Source organism: Enhydra lutris, unplaced genomic scaffold, assembly GCF_002288905.1.
Source record: "Enhydra lutris kenyoni isolate GAN:26980312 unplaced genomic scaffold, ASM228890v2 scaffoldscaffold29, whole genome shotgun sequence".
In the NCBI taxonomy this organism is placed as follows: Eukaryota; Metazoa; Chordata; class Mammalia; order Carnivora; family Mustelidae; genus Enhydra; species Enhydra lutris.
In genome coordinates, this window is record NW_019154113.1 from 13,292,240 (window position 1) to 13,309,993 (window position 17,754).

Here is a 17,754-nt window from a genome sequence, read left to right on the forward strand (position 1 = left end):
CAGTCCGGAGGCTAAATCTGGCCCTTTGTCTTTTTTCATAAATAAAGTTTTATTGGAACACAGTTAGGCCCATGTGTTTGTATATTGTCTATGGCTGCTTCTGTGCTACCAACACAGACTCGATAACAGAGACTATTTGGATCTGCAAAGCCTGAAATATTTACTCTCTGGGCCTTTATAGAAAATGTTTGCCAACAATTGCTTTTTTTTTTAAAGATTTATTTATTTAGTGGGAAGTTTTAGCATAAGTGAGAGGGGTAGAGGGAGAGGGAGAGAGAATCTGAAGTAGACTCCAGGCTGAGCTCGGAGCCTAAAGATCTCACAACCCTGGGATCGGGACCCTGAGATCAGGACGGAGCAGTAACCAAGACTGGATGCTTCTGATCGCACCACCAAGCACCCCTGCCAATCCTTGCTTTAAAGCGAGTCCTAGGGGAGAGAGTCCTGCAAGGTATTTCGTAGCACTTATCTCGACAGTAATTAAATAACTCTCTGTGTCTGCTAATGCCTACTTGCCCTGCTGTGTGTGAGTCCCTTGAGAGGTCAGGACTATGTCTGTCTGGTTCCATATTTTCTCCCCGAGGACGGAGCACAGAGGCTGGCACACAGTGGACACATAATAAATATTTGTTGTATAAATGAAATAAGTTGCTAGACAGGTTTGAATTCTTGAGGATTCTTAAGAACATGACTCGTAGTAAATTCTCAATAATTGTATATGTGCTAAGTAATCAATTGCATGGACTTTACATCTAGAGAATGGGTTTGTTTCCAAGGCATTGAATGACCAAGACAAATCCTTGTTTGTATTATGGTAAATCTCTTCTATACCATATCATTGGTGCCCATCTTCCCTCTAACTTCACAAAATCCTCTTTGTCTCAGGCCCTAATATCTGAGGCTTGGCTCTCATGGGGCCAGTCTCATTACTGATTTGCAGGTCTGTCCTCCATCCTGTGGAACCCATCTGTGCTTTACAGCGTGGTTCCCAATGGCCAGCAGGGGATCTGGGGGTAAGCTCAACCCAGAGTGCATCCCCAAGGTACGTAGGCAGTCTGCCCACTAACACTTGCATACAAGAGAAACTGGGAAGAGATGCCACCAGATTCTACAGAGAGAGCTGGGAGGAAGAGGCCTTCTAGCCTACCACTCACAAAATGTATTTGTCATTTGGATATGGAAGGTGGTTTCATATGAAGATGAGAGAAGTTTCACCCTCAAAAAGGCAATAAGATTTGGAAAAAGAACTAAGAATTTTAGAGTTAGAGAGACTTGAGCAAGGATCCAAATTCTTACACTTATTACCTGGGTAAACTTGAGCCAATTAATTTTCTCTGAGATAAAAATGCCTTCAAGACAAATGGAGGTAAAGTGAGAGCTTTGCAAGGGCATCATGGCAGACTGAAGGCGCCCAATAGTGACAGATGCTATACAAATTTTACTGCTCTTTCCCCTTCATAATTTAATGCCACAAAGAGAATGATCTTTGAAAATTTCTACTTACCAAGCATTCCTTTTTTGGAACTGGACAGACACATGTCCTTCTCCGCACTGGGCAGGACAAAACTCACCACGAACACCTCCACTCCATCAGCCATCAGAGCCAAACCCAAGACGAAAAAAAGGATCCACTGGAAACGCCCATGGCCGCACTCATCAATGATGTTCTCATACTGGTGGGCCAACTGCTCCTCATCCTCCATCCTCTCCGCCATCAGGTCAGCCTGGCCCCGAATGCCATCTGCCCTGGAGGGTGCCATCTTGGCTTGCTTGGCCTTGACATCATCTGGGTGAGGGATGCCCTGGTACTCGCCCTCATAGATCTCATCATCCTCATCATGGCCTTCTGTAACATCACTCTGTGCGTCCTCCTCTGGGTTGGACTCGTTGCCACGGTAATAGCCGTCACTGGTGGCATACCCCTCATAGTTGTCCTGATACTTGTAGTCATCCATCCCTTGGGTCCGGGACTGCCGGGTCGCCTCTCGAGCTATATCTCTTGCACCGTGGTAGAGGTTTGGGTTGTTTCGATAACCATCATCCATTATATGTACAGAGGCGTTAAAGGTAGAATCTGTCTGTGTGACTTCTTGGGCGATTCTCCCCCTTGACTCCCAAACAGAGCAGACTGATGCAGACAATGTAAGTATCTTTTCACGTTCAATATCTATTGGAAGTCTTTGGAAAGTTCCAAATTCTGGTCTGGTCTCCTTCAGTGATCCAGCAGAGTTTTGTGGGGAGATGTTGATTAGAAATGGGGCCAGCTGTTTTCCTTGACAAGGAGCCCACAGGACTTGGTAGCTTGCTAGCAGGACTGATTTGTTCTGCTGTTGAAGGTTATGCCCTGGGAGTACAGAAAAGGGAGAGAGGAGTGTTACAAAATACGGAAATTCTGAAAATACTCTCAGAATGAAACAAATATGTTTACAAATGCCAGAGCTTCAGGTGCTAGGTGGAGGAAATTTTGATTAGACATTTGGATTCATATCAAATGAATAAGGACTGAATCAGTGAGACAAAGGAGAAGAGGAGAAACAACAGTGGTCAGAGAGGCCCTCAGAGGTGCTGAGTAACCTATGAAAGGGGTCAACTCTTACAAAAGAAGGAAACAGAAAGTGGGCAAGGGATTCTCAAGACAAGACGATTTTGTGTTATGGAATTTTCTTTTAGAATTTATCAAGCCTGTGGCAACAGGGCATGTTTATTATAGCTCAGCTTCTGTTAGAAAAATGCCAGCTTTTCTGACTTTGTTATGAGGTGGCTGTGTGATTTTATATCTAGAATGCGGTGGCAAACCTCCAGGACCATTTCTCGAAAGGCCCAGCTCACTTTGAGACTCAGCACTTTGGTTCAAGGGCCCCTCTGATCTTGTCCTTGGCTTAGCTAAGGAGGAAAAGCTGTTGAAGACCCAGAGCTGGAGAGCTTGATGCTGCTAAATCAGGGCTGTGTGACCATGCTTACTTCTCTCTGAGGCTCTGCTTTCTCATCTGCAAAATGGGGATAACAATAGTAACTGACTCATAAGATTGTTCATAAAATGCTTGCAACAGCATCAGACCTGTGTGGGAAATATTATTTTAGCCCTGACATGATTGTTGCTCTTTTATTTTCCTAGTTCCAACTGTAGAAACCAGGACCCAGTACTATCCGAGCCAAGGCCAATCCCCGAGACCACCTGTTGATTCTCATGCCCAGCGACTGGAACCTTTTGTCCTAATCACATCCTTTGAATCTCAGTTCTCACAAGGTTTGGAGCCACCACTACATGAAGCCTACTGTGTGCCAGAAATTGTGCTCCATGTGTCATGTCCCTTCTCCCTAATCGTCACAACGATCAGAACAAGAAGAAGAAAGTATTTGTACTTTCATTTTATGGATAAAGAAACCGTAGCTCAGCTGGAGTTAGGTCAAGATCAAACAGCGAGGACTCAACACCAGACCCACTGATTCCCAAAGTCCGTTCTTTCCATGGTCCCTGTGCTTCCCAAATGCTGTTCAGAGGGACTGTCACATTAGATCACCTAGAGAGCTTTAGAATGCAGATTCCCAGAGCATGCAGAGGGGCTGGTTCAAGCTCCAGGGTCTGAGTTTTCACACAGCTTCCCAGGAGGGACACGGAGACCCAATTGCTCCCTGTGTGGCCCTCAGGGGTAGAAGTAAGGCCCCTCCTAGACACCTGACCCCACTTCAGCTCTCCCTGGCTGCTGGACCCCTTCACAGCTGGCTGCCCCAGCTCAACTCACCTGCTGTTGTGTCTATGTGCCTTCAACCTTCATAGGCCTCCCTATCCCATCTGAAATCCACACGAAGATGCCACCCCACAACAGACGGGACACACTCATCCCCTTGCCCCACGCCTACCTGCCTGGCTCTCCTTACCTTCAACCCTGGACAGACTCTAGCTCTGGAACTCACGTGACACAAAAACAAAACACATTTTTTCTGGGTGGTGCTTCTCAAAGGTAGAAGAAGGCCAGGACCACAGGGATTTGAGGGACTTATTAGAAACACAAATCCCAGGACCCCTCCTCCAAAGACTTAGAACTTGCAGAATGGTGGGTGGGACCTTGAAACCTACATTTTCCACAAACATCCCAAGGACTTTAATGGACAGCTTTCCCAGGAACAGTGTCTTAAGAGCCAGCAAGAAAGATTTACTAAGGACTGATTCTCACTTTATCTTTTCAGATTTTTTACCATCCCCAGTAAATAAAATTGTATTGGACCATGCTGGCCTGAACCATGTCAGATTAATATTCTAAATCTGTTTTTATTATATCCATTTAGGAACCACAGGAGGAATATAAATCACATGTAAACAGCATGAGAGTTTTGCAGAGTGCTATAAAAAAAACAGAAAGAATGCCAACTGCCTGAGATCTGGTGTGTTATTTCCATCCTGGGGGCTCTGCAAAGAATGTCATGAACCAGAAATGATAGATTTGCAATTCTAAAAGTATATGTGGAAAATGTCATAAGGGGCAGAGGTCCTGGGACTGACTCTGTGGAAAGAAGGAGATCTCTGTCGAAGCTAATTCTACTCATCTGATCCAGTGAAATGAGCTTCTGCAGATGGCGAGGTTAGTCGAGTAACGAGGAGTCACCGTCGGGTGTTGTGGGGTTGTTTTCTCTTCCATTGAGAAATGCCAAGTTATTTTTCCAGCAAAGCATTTTCCAGAGAATACAACCATTAATCACGTTCAATGTGAATCTCCAAGAAGGTATATTGAAGCGCTAACCCCCCAGTATCTCAGAATATGACCCTATTTGGAAATACGGTCCTTCTAGAAATAATTGAGTTAATATGAGATCATTAGGGTGGGCTCTAATTCAGGATGACCGGTGACCTTATAAAAAGGGGAAATTTGAACTCAGACAGTGATCTGAAGAGAGGGAAGATGACATGACTTGGGGAGAGCACCATCTACAAACCAATGCCTGAGGCTACCCAAAGCTAGACGAGAAGTGTCCCTTATTGCCCTCCAAAGGAACCAACCCTGACTGCGGATTTCTAGCCTTCAGAACCATAAGATGGTGGATTTCTTTGTTTAAGCCATCCACACTGTTGTACTCGGTTAAGGCAGCCCCAGGAAATGAACTAACCAACTCAACAACATTAACAAGCCAAGTGTTTATCCTCTAACCAGCAATAAGAGAATAAGCATAAGAGCAACTATTGACTGAAAAGCAATAACCGTGTATCCTCACAGCCAATCATGAAGCAAAACCATTCTCTCCATTTTATGGATGCAGAAAACTGAGGGTTAGGGAGGATCAAAGAAGGTATCCAAGTTAACACAGAAAACCAACCATCAGGGATTAGATTTGAAGCATGTTCACGGAGAACCTTAGGGAGGGGATACAATGGGAAGAGAATCGACTCCAAATAGACAAGTTAAGGTCACACGCCCCGTTCCCTGCAGAGCCAAGAGTGGCATCAAGTCTCTGACCTCAGGATAGGCTTTGTGTGCCCATCCTGCATAAACATCCCCCAGGATCTCTGGTGTTTCAGGCAATGTGATAGATCCGACATGACCTGAGCCCCATCCTCAAGACATCCATTCCTCATGGAAGAGTCATGATGCAGTAATAAAAATGACAATCTTAATTATTAATAATAGTATCTTTTATTTATTAATAATAGTATCTTTTATTAATTGAAAACTTGCCTTGTGGCTTTGTCCCAGGTACTAGGCTAAGAGATATCACGTGTATCCTGTTTTTTTATTCAACCCTATGAGGCAAGGGCTATTATTAAGAACTTATTTCACAGTAAACAAGACTGATGCTGAAGACATCACAATTGTAGGCTCTCCCAGGAGTTCAGAAGAGGGACGGGTCATTATGGGATGTGCTGGAACAGCATCCTAGAGGCTGGGGACTGTCAAGAGCAGAAAAGGGCTTAGAGAAGCCAGAAGGAGAGGAGGCCACTGTGCACTGGAGACAAAGGATCAGCAAAGTCATGGAGAGAACATGACAGCTTGTTTGGGCAGCAGTGAAACACCTGCCTACAGCAGCCAAACCAAGAAGGGAGACTTAGAGGTGATAGAATGGGGCCATGAAAAGTAGTTGGTCTGAATGCCCTGCTCAAGGACTGGGAATCTTCCACTGAGCAAAGGGAGCCATGACAGTTGTTGAAGTGAGCAGAGGAGCCTGTCACACAGAGCAGGGATCTAGAAAGATCTCGCTGGTAGAAATAGGTGACCTGGTTTTTAAGAGAAAATCTGGGAACAGTGAAACTAGGTAGAAATTTCATGGTGGGGAGGGTAAACATCCAGAGGTGAAATGAGGCCAGGACAAAGGTAGTGGCCGTGAGACTGGAAGAAAAGGATGGACACGAGAAGACTCCCACAGGAGAACAGATGGTGCATTTCCTATCAGCGGACAAGGAGAAGGTGAGGTGACTGGGACAATGGTGATGCTTGGAGGGCAAACTCTAGACTGGAAATCTTTCCGGAATCCTCCAGGTGCTGTATAACCAAAATGAAAATCTGTTTCCAGACTTCTTTCAGATTGCCTTTTTGGGTGGGGTGGTGGGACACAGAGTAGAGGGGTCCAAGAGCACAAACTCGTGCATCAGGGGGCCCCAGTTCAAGTCCTGACTCCGCCACACCCTATGACCTGAGCACACAAGCTCTTCATTTCGGGCCTCAATTTCCTTATCTGTAAAGCAGTTGTAATAAAAGCACCCATGTGAGATAATCCATGAAGAACGCTTAGCATGGTGCCAGGCACAGATGTGACGGATGTAAATTTGATCTGATTATCATCATTGTTGCTGTCATCGTGACCGTTATCTGACGGAGCGTTGACAATTAAAGTGTAGCCAGCATCTCAACGTGAGCCCAGCCCAGCTTGAGATGTGGGGGTCCATCTGGGCCGCGCCGGGGAACCAAGTACAGAGAAAAACGAACTGGCATTTCGTTCCTCATGAAAACCTCTCCCTCTCTGACTCATGCCAGCCTGACGAACCTCATCAGCCTCTTCTCTCACCTCTCATGTTCTCTGAACCTCTGAGTCTGTGCTGTTCAACGCAGCATCCCTGTGTGGTACACCCTTGTGTGTAATTAAATATCACAGAGAACAAAGCTAAAAATAATATCAGAATAGAATGATGTAATGCTTCCCGAAATGGGTGCTCTAGAACATTAGGTCCTTCATAAGCTCATTTCGGGAGGCGTAGGGGGAAGAGATAGAGTTCCAGGAGCAAATAAGTTTGGGAAACATGGCATATCCCGTTCACTATTCTCTTCTGGAGATTCAAACTGAACATTCCTAGGTTCCAGTCTGTGAAAGACCTGAATAGATACTGACTTAACACCACAGTGAGCTGCACCCCGTACCTCATCTATAGGTGCTGGGGATGAAGTACGGCTCAGCTCCTTCGGAAAGCAGCGTGGCAGTTTCTTAAAATGTTAGACATGCGCTTATAAAATACACCAGCCATTCCATCCTAAGTATCTGCCTGAGAGAAATTAAAAAAAAAAAAAAAGTCCACCCAAAGACTAATACAGGAATGCTGATAATATAATTTGGAACAGCCCCAAACTGGGAATAATATAAGTGTCCTTCACAAAATGTGATATAGCCAGGCAATGGGATAATCACCAGCAAAAAGAAGGCACAAAGTACTGATACATAATTCATGCACGAGCCTCAAAAACAATAGGCCAAGTCCGAGAAGCCAAATGCCAAAGGCCGCGTATTATACGACTCCTCTTACATGAAATGTCCACAACAGGCAAAACCACAGAGACAGAAAGTCTCTAGGCGGGAGTGGGGATTGGCTGTAAGTAAACTTAAGGAAATGTGGGTTGGGGGGAATGACAGGAATGTTTTAAAATTGGATTATTTTGTGACAGTTGGACAGCTTCATAAATTTGCTAAAAAAAATCATCGAGGGGCGCCTGAGTGGCTCAGTGGGTTAGAGCCTCTGCCTTCGGCTCAGGTCATGATCCCAGGGTCCTGGGATCGAGCCCCGTATCGGGCTCTCTGCTTAGCGGGGAACCTGCTTCCTCCTCTCCCTCCTGCCTGCCTCTCTGACTACTTGTAATCTCTGTCTATCAAATTAAAAAAAAAAACATCGATTCCTACACTCCTGAGTAGATTAATGTTACATACGTTATACCTCAGAAGAAAGCTGCCGTTCTTTCCCCCACCAAAATAAATCTACTTCACTGGTTGAAATCAGCGTTTCCCATGATCGCAACCTCTTTTTCCCTTGGAATTTGTGTTAACATCCATGGAATCCAGGCTTTTCCAGTTAGGTACTCATTTTATGCCTCAAGCCTAAGGTCTCTTCATCCTAGGATTTTTCTCATGTCTTGAGAGCCCAGTTGGTGAGCATCCCAGAGACTATTTGCATGTGGGGCTAAGAGCTTCCAATTGGAAGAGAGAACTGGAGAGCCCAACCTGGTCACAGCCCAGTGAATCACAACTGAAGGAAGGGAAAACTCAGATTTTTCACCAGATTCAGTCAAATCTTGGTGATGTATCAAGAGCCTGGAATGTAGCAACTTTAGCACAAGCAATAAGAGAAGATGGTCCCCTTAGCAAAGATAGTAGTGTCCTCAGCACCCACCCCAGAAAGATAGGCACTCTCGTTGGCCCCCTCAACAGCAGCTGTACCCTCAGTTACAATTGGCCTTGAAGGGAGATTCACCCCAGTGAATCAAGGCAGAAGAAAATGTTGGATAACCTGGACCAGAAGGACTAGTACACCAACACACAAACTTGACTTGTGTACCCCTGAAAGTATTTGGCAGGAGTTTAGGGAGAACTGAGGCATATAAAGGTATAACTTGAGTTATACCCTTGAGAAGTTATACCTTTGAGTTATACCCTTGAGAGTTAGACCCTTGGGAAGCTTGCTATAATTCTATTTTACATGAATAGGGAAGTCGACAAACTCCAATGGGTACTAATGAGATGTCCGATGTGTCAGTTCGCATTTGAGGCACCTCTTCCTCAAGTTTTCATACAAATTGCGTCGGTCATACCAAAAATGAGTACCAAGAGAGGGCAGGGGGACTCAGTATAAAATACTGTAGGCTGTGGAAGAGAAAGATCACTGGACCACTGGAAGGAGGACATGAATTATAGTCCTATCTCTACCATCAAGTCACTGGGGAACCTTGAATGAGTCACTCACTTTCTGAGGTCCCTAAAAGGAGTGGCTGTACTAGGTGACTTCTTTAGGTCCTTTCCAGAATCTGTGACAATGCTTTGAACCAACAGAATAATATTTAAAACATAATTGTTATTATTTTAATATCTAGGAATAGTATCTTTTTTTAAATTAAAAGCAACATTTATGAACTGACAATCCATTTTTGGCAATTTGATGGCTCTTTATACTTAAACATTTAGAGTTACTTCAAGAGGTCTCATGATATCTCTATTATCATATTTTATTATAATTGTTTATGTGTCTCTCTGCCAAGAGGTTGTAAGCAATTCTAGGATAGATAATGCGCTGGGTTTGGGTTTTTTGGGGTTTTTTTTTTAACCTATTTTTGCATCTCCAACACCAAACATGGGTGTTTAACCACAGAAGGTCTTTGGAAATGTTTGCTCATTAAAGGTTAGTATTTAGGGGTGCCTGGGTGGCTCAGTGGGTTAAAGCCTCTGCCTTCAGCTCAGGTCATGATCTCAGGGTCCTGGGATCGAGCCCCACATCGGGCTCTCTGCTCCGCGGGGAGCCTGCTTCCTCCTCTCTTTCTCTCTGCCTGCCTCTCTGCCTACTTGTGATTTCTCTCTCTCTCTGTCAAATAAATAAAATCTTTAAAAAAAAATTTAAAGGTTAGTATTTATTCTATGTCAGGCTGAAAGCATGTCTAAAATGGCCCATGGGCCAGAGTGCCCTTACACTTTCTGTAAATAGACCAACTGGTTTACCTTTGTTAAAAAAAAAAAAAAAAAGTCAGCCCAGCTGATGTCCTGAAGATGCCACCTTTCACAAGGCCCTATTCATTCCTTTGCTTCCCTAACTGGCCTTCTACAGCCATCAAGCTCCCAGCTGAGATCGTGTGGTGCAGGGGTTCTCAGGAAGGCTTGAGTTCTTTGTTATCAACTTCCTGGCCATAACGTATGTTTTAACCTCCTGCAGTACTCCTTGAAACACATCGCTTGATGATTCTAGGGTAGGTTACATCAACCCATGGGCTGCAAATACCGAGACTTTTCTGGCTGGTATTGGGAGACAGTGTTCTCTGAGGCTCCCCAGAATCACTGTCTCTGTCCCACTTATAACTGCATATGCTCATTAGCATGACAGGGAAAGTACACTGCTCTCCCTTCTTAGCTATTTCCATTGTGTTAAAACAGAAAGCTTGTTCCCAAGGTATGAGAAACAACTGATTATTAAACACAGACCAAAACACCTGATCTTTCAGAGAGAGGAAAACAACAAAGTATTTCAAAGCAATACTAAATCCTTGAAAGTACTAGGGATGTTCAGAATCGTTCTTCATCTTAAAATACAAAGCAAGAGAATAACTTATGGAGGCATATGTTGATCAAAACATTACTTAGAACATCAAACCTGGAAACATATGTTAAAAAACAGGGAATAGGTAAATAAACGTTAGCATACTTACACAAATATTATGGTGTTATAAAAAATTATGTTTTTTGAAGGACTTATTCAGAAAAAAAAATGATCATACCATAAGAGTAGTTGAAATTGCCAAGCAAATCATATATTCTTATCATTATACCAATAGTTTCCATAATATTATATATTGCAAATATGTATTTATAGTACACAGGTTGATTTGTCAAGGTGTTAATGTTTGCCTAGTACTCCCTGAAATGCTAATTTTCTCCCTCTTGGCTCTTCTGTGTGCTAAAGGCAGGTCAATGTTTCCCACAGTGTGGTTCTCAAATCACTTACAGCAAAATCATTTTGTGCCAGTTAAATACAGCTTCCTGGGCTCCATCCCAAATCCTTTGAAACAAAAAGGGGACAGAAATCTGTTTTATTAGCAAGTTCTCTGGGCAATTTTGTGCTAAATCAAGGTCAAGAAGATCTACCCTACGTTCTTCTTTCTATAGGAAACAGGTAATATGTTTGTGTGTGTGTGTGTGTGTGTGTGTGTGTGTGTGTTGATTCAAGGGCAAGTCCAAAGATGCCTTCAACCAAGTCTTCAGACAATTAGACTGACCCAGGAGCTAAGCCAGAAGGGAAGAGGAAGAGGGGCTGGTGTTTTGACTTGTAGAGGGGGTGCCCAAGCTCTGGCGGAGGGAAACTCTGAGAAGCAGGTACTGAGTTTCCAGAGAAGAGATGGACTCCAGTCCCTCTTGCAGGATGGGGGAGAGGTAGGGGGAGTCTATGGAGACTATTAATCCTGCAGCCCTGGGATCAGCAGCACAGGTCCCAGCTGGGCGTACAATCTGTAAACAGAATCAGGACTTACTGAGTGGTGTCACTGCATTCATCCAGACTGGAACTGCTTAGCAGAGGGCACAAAGCCTGCCCCTGTGGCAGCCCTGAGTAGCAGGAAGAACAAGGAAAACCATGGTGGCCACAGCCACAGGCTAAGAGCCAGGTGATCTCAATGTTTGTGGGACCACTTAAGTGGTCCACGGGAACGGAGAAGGGAGCCCTAATAAAGACTGATGATGGCCACCTTACTACCACTGCTGCGATTTGAAAGAAAGAAAGAAAGAAAGAAAGAAAGAAAGAAAGAAAGAAAACACACTTTTAATGATCTTTCTTGCCTTGGGTGATGTTATAGAGCAAATTCTTGCCCACCACATACATTTACCAATACCAGTTCTGCCGCTTACAAGCTCAGGAAATGAGAGCAAGTTATTTAACATTTAGGCTGCAGTTTCTTCATGTGTGAAATGAAAAGAATTCAGATTTTTCTTCATTGGGTTGTTATGAGAATTAAATGAGTTAATATGTTCAGAAACCTTGGTAAGAGCTCTATAAAAATAGCTATAATTATATAAAGGCCCAGAACCCAGACCTGCATTTCTACATATTCCCTCACCTCTTCAGCAATGCATAACAGAGCCACAAGAACAATCAGACCCTTACCCTCACCCCACTTGAGCAGCAAACCTGCAGCCTTCGAGGTGAGACCCTCTGGATTTTTAGCACTCCACTCTGCAGCAGGTCTGCCCTGAATCCCCACCTCCACCCCTCACCCCCAGGCCAGGGTCTTGAACACCTCTCCCCACCACCCCATGGCAGCTCCCTTCTCTGGAGATCCTGACCCTGACCCACATCCCTGCGGTCATGGGCTAATATTGTGCGCGCAAATGACTGATGCTCAATGCTGGCATTTCCCAAAGTGGAAGATACTCTATTTTGTGGGAACTGACATGATTTCATAAGGTGTTCAAGCATAGCGTTAAGTAGCATTGAATCACATAGAGAAAGGGTGATTGTATTTTTTCACTGTTCTTTCAATCCCTTTTGATGGTCATGGACATCAAAATCTTTGGGGGACCAGCATTGCTCTGCCACCTACCTGCTAACTCATGAATACCCTTTTTGCAACAAAGTAAACAGTATCTGGCCGAACATCAGTAACATAGCACTGTGTTGTTTTCATTGTGTTTGTTTTTATAGTTATCCTATGGTCACAGGAGTGATACAGTCTCCTTCCTAAACAAATGTATTCTGTTAGTAAGAATGAGTTTACTTTTTAAAATTAAATGGGAGTACAGTGATGTTTGATCTTTGCCAATGATATGGTAAAAGTCTCGAGGAGAATCGTGCATGACTGATGGAAAGCTGGCAAATACCACCCAGACAGAAAACACTGCCTTCCAAGTAGAAAGAAAGCAACACTTTCTCACTTGAGTAATAAAAATGTATCATCTCATTGAACTTCACAACACAGCAAGATAGATATCCTTATTTCTGTACTCCATAGAAGAGAAAACTTGAGCCTCAGAGAGGTCCTGGCACTTGCCAAGCTCACATAGCCAATAAGTTCGAGAGTCCAGATTCAAACTCTCAACCCATACTAAGCTTCCTCCCCCTTACCCTTACCTCCTCTCCTGTTCCCTTCCTCTCCTGGAAACCAGTGCAAGCAAAGGAACCGTAAACGTGCGCAGGAATCTCTTGACTACCACTGGGAGGACCTGCCTGCCGGACAACTCAGAATTCCCAGCCCAGGTCCTTGGGATCTGGCCTCCCCTATTCTATACCAGAACATTCCTCTACAATTCCACTTTACCTTACAATCAAGTACACTCAACAAAGAGTATGCACTGTACACCAAAAACTGAACATATCCCTGTGGGTTCACTTAGGAAGATAGGTGCCCAGGTAAATGCTCAGACTGACAGATTTATACAGTGATTCTTGAAAATTTGGATAATGCAAGGGTGGAAAACCTTTCCATTCTTTCCTTCTAGGCTCTTTGGCTTACCTAACAATCAACATAAGGCAGATTAATAGGAAAAACAATTCTATTTTGGATGTACAGGAACAACAAAAAAAAAAATAGGATACTCAAGTGACCAAAGCAGACAGCTTTTATACATTTTAGACAAAGAAACATTACATTTCTAAAGAATTGTCTGGATGGGGGCGCCTGGGTGGCTCAGTGGGTTAACCTCTGCCTTCAGCTCAGGTCATGATCTCAGGGTCCTGGGATCGAGCCCCACCTCGGGCTCTCTGCTCGGCGGGGAGCCTGCTTCCCCCTGTCTCTCTGCCTTTCTCTCTACCTGCTTGTGATCTCTCTCTCTCTCTCTCACTCTCTCTCTCTGTTAAATAAATAAATAAAATATTAAAAAAAAAAAAAAAAAGAATTGACCAGATGAAGGGTTTCGGGCTTGGGGGAATAAACTAGTTAAGAAGTGACAAGTGTTCTTCATGGAGCCCTCTTGGCCCTAAATTCCTAAGTCTGGTGATAAGGACATCTTCAACCCTCCTGGTACAAGGATCACACTTTTCACAAAGAGGATTTATTTCCTGCTTTAAGAGGAACAAAACATGATCCGAGGATCCTTCTCGCACCAACAATTTCTTAAGTAAGCTCAATTCAAAATAATCAGTGGGCCAAGGTGACATCTTTTGGAGAGGCATATTCTGTTCTCCTTCAGTGATGCCGAATTATCTAATGATGTGTTTCCAGGGAAACCGATGAGTCAGGAGGGAACTCAGGGGGCCCTGGGGAGGATGGTGGGGGGTAAAGGCGGGAAAGAAGTTAGGGCCACACTGGGAACGTCCTTGAGTGACAACAGAAAGTGCTCAACTAATTGATGCCTCGAAGCTCTAGGAGCAAACCTGGCACAGACACATTTTAGCCTAGTCTAGAGGAAGGGAAAGGAATGGAGGCAAGTTCTGGGGGGTTTTGTTTGTTTGTTTTGTTGGGTTGGGTTTTCCTGCGAAGTAGTACTTCCTTTGGAAAGAAAAGAGCCATTAAAATGGAACCCCTGTGCGACACAGATCCACTGGGAGACTCAGAACACAGCACAGGGTTATCCTAAGGGAACATTTCTAGGTAGGTCGCATTGCTGGTGGACTTCGATCTCCCAGAGCAAGAAGAGATATGAGAACCTGCTGGGCTTTTCAGACACATTTTTGTCCTTCCCCAAATAGATGTGACTCAAAAACAATTCTCCTGGTTGAAAGACTAGCTTGAAGAGAAGGAACAAATAGTTTAGACGGCTACGCCAAGAAAAGAATTGAATGTATCTTTGAAGACTACCATGGCCGTCTTCAAAGAAAGCCAGAGATCCCCTTCTTGTGTGGCCTGCGGATTTTGCCAGCTGACCCTACTCGCTTTTCACCTTTGACACTATGCTGAACAAACAAGGTCCGGAGACATGCCCTGTGCTCCGTCCCGCTGGCACTCTTCACTCAAATGGATTCCCTCAACACCGTCAGCCCACCTCCACACCACCTGACTATAATCTCCTAAGTGGCTTCTCAAAACCTTCAAAATACTGTCCTTTATTTGGCCTTGAAGGACCCTCATGAAATACCTCCTCCACCTCCCCAGCTGCATTTTCATCCTTTCGGGCAGTCCCTCCCTAAGGGACGAGCCTTACTGAACTGTCGTCATGACAGTTGTTCACTATTTCATGAAAACTGTGGGGGAGGGGCTCCTATTACGTGGGAGGTGCTCAGAACTCCAAGGAGAATATAACCAGCTCCTGCCCTCATGGTCCTCATATCCTAGTTGATAGAAACTTTTACTAGATCTAAAAACAACAGGCTTTCTGTAAGGATAGAGTCCTTTCTTCACCCATAAGATAGCCCCCATCTTGCAGTTTGTTAGAAACTTTGGAAGTATACCTCCAAAAGTGAAAATACAGAACTGGCATGAAACAAACGTGTTGGGCCAGGAAGGGATACTGGTTGAAATTCTGGATCTTTAAAAAACTTAGTAGGTCTAGATCTGGGAGGAACATAAAGACCAACAGATAGACAAACTGATGTAGGTGATGTCAAGGAGGATCCAAGACCTTCGCACCTTGCCCCAAAGGCAAATCGGAGAGCCATGGCTGGGGGAACACTTCCTGGTGTCCTGGTGTCCCAATTCACCTGTGCACTGCTCTTGGTCCTTTTGCATGTTTTGTTTGTTTGTTTGTTTTTTGTTTTTTGTTTTTTTTAACTAACCAGATTTTTGCTACATTCTAGCCTTGCAATTACCCAGCTCTGGAAAAGCTCTAGGACTGCCTACAGTTCCCACCCTCAGCGGCTGCCCCCCCACCCCCGCCCCGGTCTTACCCCACACTGCTTGGCCAGGGTCTCCTGGTCCCTGCTGCGTAGTTATGGCTCCAACCTGGTGCCCATCAGCCTGCAGCTCTCTCAGCCGCAGAAACCTCCCCATACTTCTCACTTTGAGGAAACCATAAGTAGAGGCTCATAGCTAGCTCATCATGCGCTTATCAGTCTCATGTATTTCCCTGAAATTATTTTTTTTTAATTACCTTGGAAGGTCCGAATTCCTGTCTGCATCTCCTCATTATCCTGGAATTACTCAGCCTCTGGGTGTGACTGGCCCTGTGGTTCTCCTTCCCTCCCCTGCCCCCACTCCAGTGTATTTAGTCTCTATAATTAGCCCCCCTTCTCTCCATCCTCACCCCTAATTCAGCTTTGGCAAAGTATAAACTTTGTAATTAGAAAGGGCTAAAATGTTGCCAGGATTGCAAACATATTTAGTGCTGGAGCCTAGCGTTGTGTACAGTTCTGGGCTCTGCTCCAAGTCCTAGAGTAACAGGGAAAGGACAGGGGAAAGGAAGAAACCCTTTAATGAGCTTGTAGTATATGTCGGGAGTTTTTCACTTAATTTCATATAATCCTCACAGAGACCTAGGAGGTGGGTTTGGGAAACAGGAGCTCAGAGAAGCCAAGAGCATTGCCCAAGGTCACAAACCTGGAGAGAGGCAGCACTATACCTCATGGCCTCTGCAGAGGTCTGCAGGCTTCCCCCACGTTATCACAGAATATCACATATTACTTGTCTGATGTCTCTGGCTAAATGGGGGATACATTCTTCGAGACAGCCTTTCCCACTGTTTGGCTTTACTATTGAAAATACTCCTACAAATTTGGTAAGGACAGTTTTCCAATGATGTCAACATCTTTAAGAACTCTGCTTAAGTCACCAAAAGTAGTACTGCCCCCATCACGTACTCTTACAGCTAACGGCCTAGACTGTAAGCACCTTGAAGTCAGGGGCCTCTTTGTCTCCTAGGTAGCAGGTGGCAGGGCTCTGCATCGATAGGCCCTCAATAAGTATAATATTGCAAAAAAAAACCACAGAGGAGATTGGACGCCTGCCCAACTGAAGCCCAGGGCCATGGCAACCCAAGTAACCCATCACAGCGTCCTTTTAACTGCCCTTGAGATGAAAATGAACTCTAAGAAAGATATGCCCTGGCATCCTGAGTGAGGATCAAAGGGAGGGCCAGGTAGGAGAGAATCTGGGTTGACAGGGTGAGCATTTTTTTGAAAGATGTGTCTTCACTGTCCTCCTGTGCCTAAATTGCCTTATTGCAGAGAGGGCTCTCATACACAGGGAGGGAAGAAGATAAATTTTGAGAAGACCTGGCAGGGATATTTTCATGGGCTCCTCCAGACCTACTAGAATCATCCTATCCATTAAAAAAAAAAAAAAGAAAGAAAGAAAGACTTGTCCTAGAAACAGATGGCTCATCACTGCAACTGCAACATATCCCATGAAGGATGGCTCCTCCTCAGTCCTCCTCCCGGGTCCACCTCCAGAGCAGCCCGCTGTTGTCATCAGGAGCCTTGAAACCAAATACAGGATGTCCTTCTATGTTCTGTGAGTATGTGAGTGTCATTAGCAAAATGATCTTTGGAAACTTCCACCCCTGAAGCTAGCTCAACTGGTGTTGTTTTCCTTTCAAAGGGAAAAATAACACTTTCTTCTTCATTGTAAACCACACAGGAATGATTGCCCCTAGAGATCTAAGGAAAGAGAGGTAATTTGCAAGCTGTGGTGCATATAAATAGAAGGACAGGCACAGGACTTTTTGCAGAATGGGAGTGGTCTCTGCTGGGAGAATTGGAAACAAGCAGCTGGTCAGTTTCTACTACATCCAGAAAAGCGACAGCTGCTTCCTCTGGGCTTGGAGACCTCAGCTTGGCTATTGATGTCAAGCTGACCACACAGACTTGATAGACATGCTCCTAAAAAATTGGTCCTTTGTTTGCATGAACCGGACAAATCACTTCCCTGGTGGGCAGCACACAGGCCACTTTCAGATACAGAGACTAGACAGATGTCCCATGGAGGCAACAATTGGCTCTCGACA

The 17,754-nt window shown here is 44.6% G+C and overlaps 1 protein-coding gene across 2 annotated transcripts in view; it reads right to left on the reverse strand.

Moving 5' to 3' along the window:
• Nucleotides 1-17,754, reverse strand: part of LOC111152576 (synaptic vesicle glycoprotein 2B) — a 183,527-nt gene that overhangs the window by 70,103 nt on the left and 95,670 nt on the right. For both annotated transcript variants that reach the window (XM_022511064.1, XM_022511065.1), the window contains exon 2: nt 1,505-2,344. In XM_022511064.1, coding sequence (XP_022366772.1) covers nt 1,505-2,045 — 541 coding nt within the window. In that variant the 5' untranslated portion in view covers nt 2,046-2,344. The remainder of the gene's footprint in view (nt 1-1,504; nt 2,345-17,754) is intronic.